The sequence below is a fragment of the Entelurus aequoreus genome, linkage group LG15 (assembly GCF_033978785.1).
Source record: "Entelurus aequoreus isolate RoL-2023_Sb linkage group LG15, RoL_Eaeq_v1.1, whole genome shotgun sequence".
In the NCBI taxonomy this organism is placed as follows: domain Eukaryota; kingdom Metazoa; phylum Chordata; class Actinopteri; order Syngnathiformes; family Syngnathidae; genus Entelurus; species Entelurus aequoreus.
This window is the reverse complement of record NC_084745.1, coordinates 40,045,159-40,058,581: the sequence shown is the minus strand read 5'-3', so window position 1 is coordinate 40,058,581 and position 13,423 is coordinate 40,045,159. Positions and strand designations below refer to the sequence as shown.

General features: G+C 39.1%; 1 protein-coding gene across 2 annotated transcripts in view; it reads right to left on the bottom strand.

Annotated features, from left to right (window-relative positions):
• Nucleotides 1-13,423, bottom strand: part of sspo (SCO-spondin) — a 343,053-nt gene that overhangs the window by 13,555 nt on the left and 316,075 nt on the right. For both annotated transcript variants that reach the window (XM_062021522.1, XM_062021521.1), the window contains one exon: nt 1,029-1,089. In XM_062021522.1, coding sequence (XP_061877506.1) covers nt 1,029-1,089 — 61 coding nt within the window. The remainder of the gene's footprint in view (nt 1-1,028; nt 1,090-13,423) is intronic.

Sequence of the window (13,423 nt, the reverse complement as noted above, 5' to 3'; positions counted from 1 at the left end):
GGGGAGGGGGGGTTGATGTGTGGGGGGGGTTTGGTGGTAGCGGGGGTGTATAGTGTTGACCGGGAGAGTTAGGGCTGCATGGGATTCTAGGTATTCGTTCTGTCGTGTTTATGTTGTGTTACAGTGCGGATGTTCTCCAGAAATGTGTTTGTCATTCTTTTTTGGTGTGGGTTCACAGTGTGACGCATATTTGTAACGTAACAGTGTTAAAGTTGTTTTATATGTCCACCGTCAGTGTAAGCTGTGTGGCTGTTGACCAAGTATGCCTTGCTGTCTCCTACGTGTGCAAGTAAAAGCTACTTACATCATGAGGCCAGGCTGGCTCACTGTTTGTACATGTAATAGAGGATAATAAATGTAGTGCCAACATGGCACGCCCTTAATTTAGATGTAAGGGTAAAAATTGGAGAATATTTGCCCCGAGAGATTTGTAAGAGAGGCACTGAGATCCGTAAGTCTCCTGGGAAAATCGGAAGGGTCGGCAAGTATTTAGCTGAGCCGCATCAGAGTAGTCAAAGAGCCGCATGCGGCTCCGGAGCCGCGGGTTGCCGACCCCTGGCCTAGAGTAATTTGTAGTGAGATATTTAGACCACAGGTGTCACTAATTCAGATTACTGGACAGGAGAGCGAAGGAGAAGACGTTTCTACAAGTATCCAGAGTTAGACACTTTTAATGAACACATTAATTGAGTGTGTATGTTTTGTAGTCACAAAAGTAAAAAGGAGAAAAAGAAACAACGCCTCGTTCTTCCTTTATTTTAAGAAGTTACAGCTAATTTCTCACACAGACGATTGATAATAAATAGGTTAGTGTTTTTCATACCGACCATTGTTCACTAATTTCACTTGATCAAACCATTTCCTACATTCCACACTACAAAATAATACAATTATTAATGTTTCCTGCTGATATAATATTGGTATCGTATCAGAAGTGAAAAACTTGTATCACGACACTCCTACTATATATATGCAGTATTTACCTTCTATATTGTATACTTTGCATATAGTGTATGTGCATGGGTTACCTGGAAAATGTTTCCTGCAGACGGGGCAGCAGCTTCCTGGTTCCTCAACTTTAATTTCTCCCTGAAAAAGAATAACAAATTTACATTTGTTATTACCAATGTCATAGAATAAGTCATTAGGTGGGTATGATCCACGTATGCCCCCTTCAGGTGCAGTAGAGTAGTCTGCTTCGCCTTATGACCGAACACTGCAGTTTATTGTCTGCACAGCAAGATGCCACACGCTAACACAGCGTTTCTCAAAGTGTGGGGCGCGCCCCACTGGTGGGGAATAGAGACATGACAGGTGGGGCGCGAGGAACGGGAGGAAATTTCACTTTAATTTTTTAATTTTTTTATTATATTCTTAGATTTTTTTTTTTTTACTTTGCTTTCATTTTCTATACACACTGTAAATCACTTTGTGATTCTGTCTGTGAAATCCTCTATATAAATAAATGTAAATTACTTATTTTTCCTGTAGGCTTTAAATTTCTAGGTAGGAGCGAAAGTTTGACAGACATAGCAACAGTAACTAATGAGAGACGAGAGCGCTGGTCAACGAGCCAAAGATCCAAGCTGTCTGCTTGTTGTCCAGCATGACATGGAAGGCGTCAGGGAGTGAAGATTACACACATAAGGCGTGATCTACTAAGACTGCATTTACAATTGTAAAGTGGTGTAGACCGCCGTATAAATGAGGATGTTGCATGTACTCAGGCATGTGATTTGAACTTAATGAAAAAGATTGAAAATAAGCCGGGTGTCTGGGGGCCGCAGTATGACAGGTGGGGGGGAGGCAAACACCCCGCCCCCACACTTGCAGAAATTAGCACACAAAAAAGCACCATTTAAAGATGTTTTAGTGTTTAAAGAAGATAAAAAATATCAACAGAGTTTACATAAATACATACCCCATTCATCCAAATGAATCACTATGTCCATTTCAGTCACTATGTTATTTCGTCACTACAGTAATTACAACTTGTGTTCACCTCCACAGGAACCACATGGGTTAGCCTTCTCTATACAGTATTTACAACCTTATTAGTGTACACTTCACAGCCACAGATGGTTCATCTAGTTATTTACATTATTTACACATTACTTTGGCATTTTTGCTTTGATGGCTCTGACATGAGCCTTCCTGGCAAATTTCTGAGCAACTTGCATTTTCCTTTTTGTTTCTGCTTTAGTGGATTCCGCCTTGGATTGTATAGCCAATTTCTGTCTCTTCGACTCCCTCTCCACTTCTAACTGCCCAAAATGCAAAAATCATAAAGAGTACAAATTTGTTTTATTCTATTAGCTAACTTCCTTTATCTGAATAGCCATTTGTGATTCATAGCATGAAATAACAAATATCTTGCAGTCATGTAGTTTATGTTTCAAAATGATTCAACTAATCAATGTCAAACTATAAAGAGTAGAAATAATGAACAAAATGTCAGCTACTGTCTTGTTCTAAAACACCAATGAAAATGACATTTAGCATTTAGACAGGCTATACCATAGCAAAAGTCATCACATGTCTGCCACAATCATGGGTATTCTTAAATGTGTATTCCACGTCTACCATGTCGAGAGCAGTTTTGATTTGGGCTTACAACTAAACAACTAAAATGAATGTGTTGGGCATTGTTTTATTCAGACGCATACATTTGTCCAAATGTGGCCAAGTAGACGCATTGTGTGTTTCCTGGACGTTGTCTACATCGCTAAAAGAAAATCTAAGGAAGAGAATCCCTCTGCCATCTTCCACTAGTTTTTTTTAATACATAAATCGCCCGCTTGAATATTCCCTCTTCTCTACTCCGACTCCTACGTCATCATTTGTGATTTCCTTTCCTGGTTCGATGACCCGCCCTATTTTGCCTCTGATTGGCCTGTCCGTAATGTTTTGCCTCAATCTTACCCAATCGTGACTCATCATAGTAAACCAACCAACCAATCGTGGATTTTCTTATACGTAAACCAATCAACGAGGTTTCCCGTATATTTTGTCCCCTGCCCTTGGAGTTGCTTCACTACGTAGCTTTGATTTTTAAGTGTATCATTTTTTATGGAAAACCATAGTTTTTACCATTGGATTATCAAAAACCGTACTCATTACGGGAAAACCGTGACCTTTTTATATTTTTACAGAGATAAAAAAAGACGGATTTCCGACTAGAGACGGAAAAATCACATGCCTGTGTACTATACAGGGCTTCACCATGGAAACACTTGATCGTTTACTGTACATTCATGTTATCATGCTCCTACCTGTGGCGTTTGCTATGTTTTCAAAATATGCAGGAGACACTTTTTATGGGCATGACACTGTCCAAAGCGCATTGACAACGGATCCCTTTTTCCCTTTTTTTTCCAGCGCTGAAGGAGACAGGCTGCACTTACTGTGCTCAAGACGTAAAAAAAGCATACTTCAAAAAGTTGTTTTTCATTTGGGGGAGATGTTAATATATATTGTAAATGAAAAAACGAATGGCATTAAAAATGCCAGCAGACACCAAAACACATCAGTTGTATTAGTTTTAATTGGCCCCTTAAGTCACCAAGGATGCAGCCATAAAATTATAAAAGGATGTTGCTGAATAGACGATAAGTCTAATATTGCATGCAAATATTTTGACACACATGTATGAAGGAGGATTCTGTGTCAATTGTCTGTCTTTACTCCGTTTGCACATACTTTTTCAGACGTGCTAAATAAAGCAATGGGTGATGAGTGTTGATAAATCATATTGCGTGTATAACATATTTGCATCTTCTCCTCCCAGTATTGTGGCCGTTTTGATGATCAGCATATATCCTGTTTATTAATGAAGAATGGAAACGCATTGCACTTCTTAATCTGCTCACTTAACAGAAGCAATCCACTTTGCACATGTTTAGTAGCTGCGCTTTGCGTGTGGTATCAGGTTTTCACGTGTTTTAGTACACGTTAGCCTTTAGTAAATCGGCCAATGCTACCAATTGAAATGTGTAAATTCAGCGATATTTACTTCAGAAAGTGTGAACATATTTTTAACATACATTTTTTGCATAGGTCCTTGGACAAATATTGATATTTAACCTCTGCCAGGAGGTTATGTAATCATGTTTGTCAGTTATTTAGTTAGTTATGTTCTAACAAATCTAAGTTTATATCAGCAGAAACTGATGAATTATCCTCGGATGAGAGGCGGAACCTCTTTTTTAGACAAACTGAACAGCCCAATTGTGATGGATTGAATGCCCTGAGGATTCAATAACCTGATACATGAGAACATCCATAGGCGGTAAAGATGGATGATATCAGCATGTTTACTAGAGTTGTGAATCTTTGGGCACTACACAATTCGATTCGATTCTTGGGGGTAATGATTCGATTCAGAATCAAATTTTGAGTTGAAATCAATACTTTTTTTAATAACATTGGGGGCCAGTTCTATGATTAACTACATACAGTCCTCCATAAAATAGACAACCAGCTCTAATACATTTTTATATTACTCAAAAAGAAAGGTTTTATTTTTAATAAAATCCTAGCCAAACATTCACTAAAGTCAAATACAAATAAGGCAACAACAGAAGTATCCCACACTTCTCTTTTCTAAAGTAAATATGTTCAGCCGATGTGGACATCTACACCAAAAGTATGATTTTCCTGAGTGGCTGGACAATACCGATTTAAAAAAAAGTAATAATAAAATAGATTTTTTTTTTTTTTTTAGGAATTGTTACAAATAAGTATCGCGATTGATTCGAAAATCGATGTATTTTTTGACATCCCTGATTATTTCTGATTCTGAGTATTCCAACATGACAACCAGCCAAACATCTCCACTGCCCTTTTGCTCCAGAAGCTGACAGTGAAGGTGATGGGCTGGACAAACATGAGACCAGACCTTCTGTACAGGACATCCTGTCAACAAGGTCAACCAACTCCTACGTATGTGTCATGTAGGAGTGGAAGAGAATTCCAGTAACACACTTTCAAGTTCTAGTAAACTTAGGCAGTGCTGGAAAACAATGTTACACACGAAACATGACACTTTTGTTGCAGTGGTTTAGACATTCATGAATGTGTGTTGATTGATTTGGAGTGGGCAGCAAATGTACCGTTGTACATTTGCACTGTACACTGATGTACACTGACTACTTTATTATTTCTTTAGTGTGCTCCTATGGATAGATATTAATTTTAGGAGTGCACTGCCTTTTGTGAGTACTGTAAATAGAGGAATGGAGGAGAGCTTAAGACTCGTGTTCCCTTGATGTTCCCGTCTGAGAATAGCTGCGAGACTGAAAGTCTGACAGCAAGCGACCAAAACCAGCCTCGGTTCAAGCCTCAAACAGCATGATTCTATCAAACGTCAACACACCTGACTTTTCGCCCTCAGGACTTCTCCGCCCACTCGCCAACGCCTGCAGCCTGCCCTCAAGGGCAGAAGGAACCGACTCACTAAGAGGGTAGGAGTGTACAACAGAATCTTTGAAAGCACTTTGAGCAGAGTGTAGTGGTAAGGGTGCAATGTTGAGTACATGTGACATTTAGAATAAAAAGCATCATGCTCGAAAAGATGTCCATAATGATGAAAGTAAATGAGTGTGCATATTTGCCATGTGACTGACTAAGAGTCAGCTCAGGGAGAACATTGCCTCGAAGTCCAAAGTCAGCTGAGATAGGCTCCAGCTCAACTATGATCCTCAACAGGATAAACAGAAATAATAACAAATAGAAATGCATGAGAAATTAAAGAATAAAATGTGAGAAACTTAGAGTACAACTGAGAAGCCAGTTGAGGGTGGTTCATGTATTTAGTCCTGATGCCTTCTATACGCCTTTTTGGTGAGATGTTCTATGCATGCCCAGATGAAACATGGCACCGGGTTAGACCTGGGAGGGTTCATGTCACACAGCTGGCCTGGGTACGCTTTGGTGTCTCTCCGGTGGACTTGAATGAAGTGTCTGCAGACCAGTGCCTCATGTACAAGAAAGTTTGATCATATTACGCCTATACTGGCTCACCTGCACTGGCTTCCTGTGCACTTAAGATGCGACTTTAAGGTTTTACTACTTACGTATAAAATATTAAACGGTCTAGCTCCATCCTATCTTGCTGATTGTATTGTACCATATTTCCCAGCAAGAACCGTCTCTTTTCTGCTCTGCCCCCCTCTCATTCGTGGAGAGGTTAATAGGTGACCACAGATGGCGCGCTAGCTGTTCAAACTCGGGACCCGGGGTGGAACACTCATCTGTGCATCAGTTGGGGACGTCTCTGCGCTGCTGACTTGTCTCCACTCAAAATGATCCCCTGCTGGCCCCACTATGGACTGGACTCTCACACTATTATGTTAGATCCACTATGGACTGGACTCTCACACTATTAGCTAGATCCACTCGACATCCATTGCACCGGTCGCCAAGGTTTCTTATTGTATCCCATTGGATAAAAAAAAAATAAAAAAAATTGTATCCCATTGGGTTGAGTTTTTTCTTGCCCTAATGTGGGATCTGAGCCGAGGATGTCGTTGTGACTTGTGCAGCCCTTTGAGACAGTTGTGATTTAGGGCTATATAGATACACTTTGATTGATTGATTGATGTAACAACAGTTGCATGGCTTTCCTACTAAAATAGACGTAAGTTAAAATCCACAATACGGCATACGCCAGTAAAAATTCAGACATATTAAAGTGAAAGGCTTGAGCTTGGTACAGTCTGAACAATCACAAGTCAGGAGGAGGAGCTTCTTTCTCGCGTTTCGAGCAAAGACAGAGCGATTGTCAGCCTCACATTGCCGTGTCTCTGAGAACTGAACACAGGCTGAAAAAAAAAAAAGAAATGGTCGTGTGAGGAAGAAAGTGAAGACGAAGATAGATGTGCGTGGGCAAAACTGACATGGGGAGATTAGTGCTGTGGGGGCATGGCGGGTAAGGGGTTGGAGGGGGTAATTGTTCATATGTCTCTGACGGCCACATCAATCGGTCTGAGGAGTTTTTTATCCTGCACTATACAATAAAAGGAAGTGTAGTCTCGTCTAGTCTAAAAGTTGGCACTTTTTTATGTGAACTAGTACCTAGAATCCCCTTTGTGTGTCGCCTAAGTATCTACAGCTATGGAGATGGCGTGAGGCAGCGCACATTTCCAGTATTGGGCACAGGCCAGAGCTGATGGGGTCGGTTCTGCCAGGTCTTCAGGACTGCATCGTGGGGAAGCGTCAGTCTTGACATATTCTCATCTTTGCCGTGAAAAAGGGCGAACAGCAGGTTTTTGTGCGTACACAAACTTGTTACATAAGGCTCTAGGAAGTCTGCACTGCCCGACTGAGACTGCTGCACCAACCACACAGGTAAGTTAAATAAAATGCATTGATGTTCAAACAGACAAACAATTGGGAAAATGGACATATAGATGGATGTACGAATGAATGGCTGGAAGAATAGATAGACAGACTGATGGATGGACGGACTCACAAATGGGTTGTCCTGATTATGTCAACAAAAAGCTAATATCAAGTGAAATAATTAAAATTGTATCTGCTGGGAGTGCATTTTATTGCTTTTTTGCAAATATATACATTTTTAAGAATCCGTTTTTTGGATTAAAAACATTGAACAACAATTTTTTTCCTATTATTATTATTATTATTATGATACTTTAAGTTAGTTTTTTATTTTTTAGTATTGTATTTAATAAGCATTGTATGGCTTCTCAGTTGCTTTGTAAATTTATATCCTGAATATTGTAAAGCTGGGATTGGGTTGTTGTTGGTGTTGCTCTATTTTCTTTTATTAGATTGAATAACATTGTGTGATTTTTGTTAATATAATTTTTAAAATACATTTTTTCACCAACCCATTGATCACAAACGAACAGTCAATCTTTTGGGACTTTAATGGTAGATCCCAGAAACATTAAAAATAACTAGAAAATACTTGAGGGCCTAGATCGTGCCAGATCGAATAACAACAAATCTTTTAAATAACCCTGAATCCAGACGGTGATCCGGATCAGCTTCAACATCTAATCACTTGTTTCTTATCCTAGCTAACAAACTAACTCACTACAAGCCCAATGATGACACCATTTCCTGGTAGTTATGTAATGTAAATGTAAAGTTAACAAGTAGAATCATGTTAATCATGGCTCTATGATAGCACATGTCTGAAAAAGAGTAGGAAGAAGCACAATTTATTTAATTATAACTTTCCTTAATGTCTCAGCAGCTACTGATAGATTATTTACGTATTGTGTTTACCAGATTACCAACTGTCTAGTACAGTGGTTCTCAAATGTTTTTCACCTAGTACAGGGGTCGGCAAACCGCGGCTCCGGAGCCGCATGCGGGTCTTTGACCACTCTGATGCGGCTCAGCTGCATACTTGCCGACCTTCCCGATTTTTCCGGGAGACTTCCGGATTCAAGTCCAAACCCCGCCCCCACACATCAACACCCGTTGAGGTGGCCGGGGTTTGGTGGTAGCGGGGTGTATAATGTAGCCCGGAAGAGTTAGGGATGCATGGGATTCTGGGTATTTGTTCTGTTGTGTTTATGTTGTGTTACAGTGCAGATGTTCTCCCGAAATGTGTTTGTCATTCTTGTTTGGTGTGGGTTCACAGTGTGGCGCATATTAGTAAGAGTGTTAAAGTTGTTTATATCGCCACTCTCAGTGTGATCTGTATGGCTGTTGACTAAGTATGCCTTGCAGTCACTCATGTGTGTCTACAGAAGCTGCATACAACATGTGACTGGGCTGGCACGCTGTTAGTACAGGTTGTAGAGGGCGTTAAATGCTGTGCCATCACGGGACGACCTTATTATTGTTGTTTGGGTGAAAATCAGCAGACATTCGAGAGAATAGTTGCCCTGAAATTTGGGAGTCTCCCGGAAAAATCGTGAAGGTTGGCAATTATGACGCTATCAAGCGCCATTCATATAAAACTTGCGGGCCGCACTAACATTACATTTTCATATTAAGGTGCGGGCCGCATGTCTGAGACCCCTGGTTTATACATAGCACAAAGCAAAAAAAAAACTTTGTATGCAGTGTTATTTCATTTTAAATTTCAAAAGAGTTTTGTGGCTCCCATTGTTTTCTTTAATTTGTGAAACGGGTCAAAATGGCTCTTTGAGTGGTAAAGGTTGCCGACCCCTGACCTAGTACCACCTCAAAAATAACTTGGCTCTCCAAGAAGCACCATACTGACTAACTTTAAAATACAGTAGTGTAATAGGTATTCATAAAAACAAGGCAGAGGTTTTATCTAACAAGTGTATTTCTTATGTTTGGCCACTGTAACATTACACACAGTTTGACCAGTAACGCTGTGTTTGAATATAGGAAAACAAAACACTGCACTTTAATCATGTGATTTTTTGGAGTACCACTAGATGGAGCCGTCTACCACTAATGATACACGTACCACCGTTTGAGAATCACTGGTCTAATAGAAAAGAAGAGGATAGAAATATGTAAGAGAGCTGAAGCCGTTAACTTCAACAGCTATTGGACGTCGACATAACCGTTTTGATTTTGGCATCCCCACAAATCTGCTTTTACTGTACCAAAACACTCAATGATGAAATTAATAACATGTTGACATAAATGGAGTGATTTATGGAAAAAATCACTCTTTTGTATCTCACAATTATATATTGACAAAAGCGGTCATGTACCTTATTTTCTGGACCATAGGGTGCACCGCTTATAAGGTGCACTGCAGATGAATGGTCTATTTTTGATTTTTTTTCATATATAAGGTTATATATAAGGCGCATAAAGGAGTCATATATTTTTATTTTTTTTCTAAATTGAAAACATTTCTTTGTGGTCTACATAACATGTAATGGTGGTTCTTTGGTCAAAATGTTGCATAGATTATGTTTTACAGATCATCTTCAAGCCGCTTTCTGACAGTCGCTTCAGGATGCGCCGTTTTGTGGGCGGTCTTATTTATGTGGCTCACCTACGGCAGCGTCTTCTCCCCGTCATCTTTGTTGTAGCGGTGTAGCGTGCAACGACGGGAGTGGAAGAAGTGTCAAAAGATGGAGCTAACTGTTTTAATGACATTCAGACTTTACTTAAATCAATAACAGAGCATCATCTCCTAATCTGGAAACAACAACAACACCAGAAATGTGTCCCGTGAAAAACCGTCCGACCGGAACTCTAATAACTAAAGTTCCTTAGGTGAATAATGTAAACTCACAACACCGCTATGTTTTAGGGATTTCATGGCGAGTTTACTGACAGATATATGTAAGAATTTTACACTACTTTATATTAGAAATGGCAACAGCGGAGGATGAATGTCCCATAACAAGAAAATAGAGAAAAAGAAGCTTATCAACCACGGCGGACTGCAAAGGCGTATTTTTCAGGATTTATGCAGATCCCAAATACAGATCAGCAGGTACCAGAAGGTAAGAAAGGTTGATTTTGCATGATATTGCGTAACAAAACGGCAGATAATATGTCTTACCTTATACACACACACCATAATACTTGCATGTTGAAGCACATCAAACAGTGCAGCCTACACTTATCTCTTAAGTTTGACTGCCATCTACTGGTCACACTTATCATTACACCATGTACCAAATAAAACTGCTTCGAGGTGGGTAAGCTTAACCAAACTTATTCCTTACATTAGGCGCACCGGGTTATAAGGCACACTGTCGAGTTTTGAGAAAAAAAAGGACTTTAAGTGCGCCATATAGTATTAAAATAGGGGTGTACCGATTTAACTTTGTCAGTCCTGATAAGATGTCGCTATTGAAGCCCTGAGTAATGGCCGATAGCGATATTGATCCGATATCAGCAGGAATCATACATATTTGTATTATTTTGTAGTGTGGAATGTTAGAACATTTTCAATCAAGTGAAATTAGTCGAACAGGGAACAATGGTAGGCATGAAAAACATTAACCTACCGGTATTTCTTATTACCGTCTGGAATGAAGTCATAAATAACAAGTTATAATAATAATCTAAAATAACAATGACAAGATGCATAAAATGAAATGGAGTAACAATGTTTTCACCGAACCACAACTTTGTGTGTCTGAGAAGCGAAGGATTATAGAATGCTAAGTGTAGTAAAAATAAGAGTGTGCATCATACAGCAGGTGATATGTCATCGTGTGATACTCTCACCTTGCAAGTTGTGCATGTCAGCACATTTTATTTTTACCACGTCCTTTTACACTTCTGAAATAGACATACATTTATCATATTTGTGTAAAGAAGATCACAGACTTGTTATTACCCTTCATCTTCTTTCTGTTTCTAAATTACAGCGCAGTATTAATGCAATATTAATGCTCCATTGTGCAGGATTTGGGAAGCAGTACTTGTAAGTGAAAGATAAATGATTCATACCCTAAATACATTTTAAGGAGGTGCACAATCAAGATATTAAGGTAGTGTTACTTTTACTTACTAGTACAGCAGTTGTAATACGTATGGTAGCGTACCTAGTTTCTCGTAGATGTTGTACTTCTAGAAGTGTACTTGTGGTTTCTTGTAGTTGTAGTAGGGAACTTGTAGTAGTGTACATGTAGTTTCTCATAGATGTATTATTTGTAGTAGTGTACTTGTAGTTGTAGTACTTGTAGTAGTGTAATATTTTCTAGTAGTTGTAGTTTCTTGTAGTCGTAGTATTAGTAGTTGTGTACTTAGTTTCTATTAGTTGTAGTAGTGTACTTAGTTTCTAGTAGCTGTATTACTTGAAGTACCCTGTAGTGTCCTTGTAGTTGTAGTAGGGAACTTGTAGTAGTGTACATGTAGTTTCTCGCAGATGTAATACTTGTAGTAGTGTACTTGTAGTTTCTTGTAGTTGTAGTACTTGTAGTGTAATATTTTCTAGTAGTTGTAGTATTTGTAGTAGTGTACTTAGTTTCTATTAGTTGTAATACATGTAGTAGTATACTTACTTTCTAAAAGTTGTAGTACTTGTAGCAGAGGTGTGGACTCGAGTCACATGACTTGGACTCGAGTCAGACTCGAGTCATGAATTTGATGACTTTAGACTCGACTTGACAAAATGTAAAGAGACTTGCAACTCGACTTAGACTTTAACATCAATGACTTGTGACTTCACTTGGACTTGAGCCTTTTGACTTGACATGACTTGCTACTTTCCCCAAAACCTAAAGCTTAAAAAGTTATTTGGGAGCGCTCCGTAGCTTTCATTTTGTACGTGTCTGTCTATCAGCGTGTGTGCTGCGTGTCAGCGTGTGTGCTCTCAGTACAACAGCCAATCAAATTAGATCTACATTGTTTTCATCACACAGCATTCATCCAATCAAATTGCAGGACAACCAATGAACAAGAGTTGTCAAACAACACGCCAGTGAGAAAGATTTATACCAAAGTTGGTTTCGTTCGGGTATAAAAACTACGACTTGGTCAACGAATTGCCGTATGCAAATCACGCAGTTCGAATATTACAGACGGAGACGCAACAACTTCCAACTTCGTTCGACATTTGAAGATGCACAAAGAAGGGTAAGTTTTGAATGTAAGATAACGTTTATTGGCTAAGTAACATGACTTTTATTTGCTGTGTAGTTAAATCAGTGAGGCTGTAAACTCACTGCTAACGTTATAACCATAGACATCTTATAAGGGTACGCAGCATTGAGCGCTACTGCCTACTGGCGCAGACGAGACGCGGGGCCGCCATCTTGGAGTGGTGATCCGCTCCACTCAGTGCAATTCATTTGGCAGGAGCAATGAACTGTCAACGCATTTAATTCATTTTACCTCACTGAATACCACTCATTTTCACGCGCTTTTTTGTCATACGTGTAGCTATGATAACGGACACATGTTTTATTATTCATAGTTTGCTTAACAGTAATAGGATATTCTTATACGCTATAAGTGACCAGACGTCCGAGATTAAAACTGGGAATATAATCCCAGAGAAGGGGGGAAAAAACGGTCAGCTATTTTTAAATTGAAGAAACAATATGATTACGTTATACATACATGCTACATAAACAATGTATGAATACATTAGATATCTATATATCTTATAGACCGTATCTCTGTTGCTGCAGCAGCAGAGAGTTTATTCTGTCGTGACACTTTGTATTGATATTTTGTATTACATTCTTCCCTTAAATGATCATGTTTACAGTGATTGTTATATATGTATTTTCTATGTATGTCGCTTTGGATAAAAGCGTCTGCCAAATGCTTAAACATATATAAACACCTGAAAGTCTTTATATCAGTTAAAACCACCAATCTGTTTCACTGGATTCAGAATAAAACCAAATTCTGTTTTACCCAACAATGTTAGTATTTGAATATTGTTACTTGAAGACTTATTCCTGGTTACAATTATACTGTTCAGAAAGTATTGTCTTATATTTTGCCTAAAATGAGAATGCATTATAATCAATGGCGGCTGGTG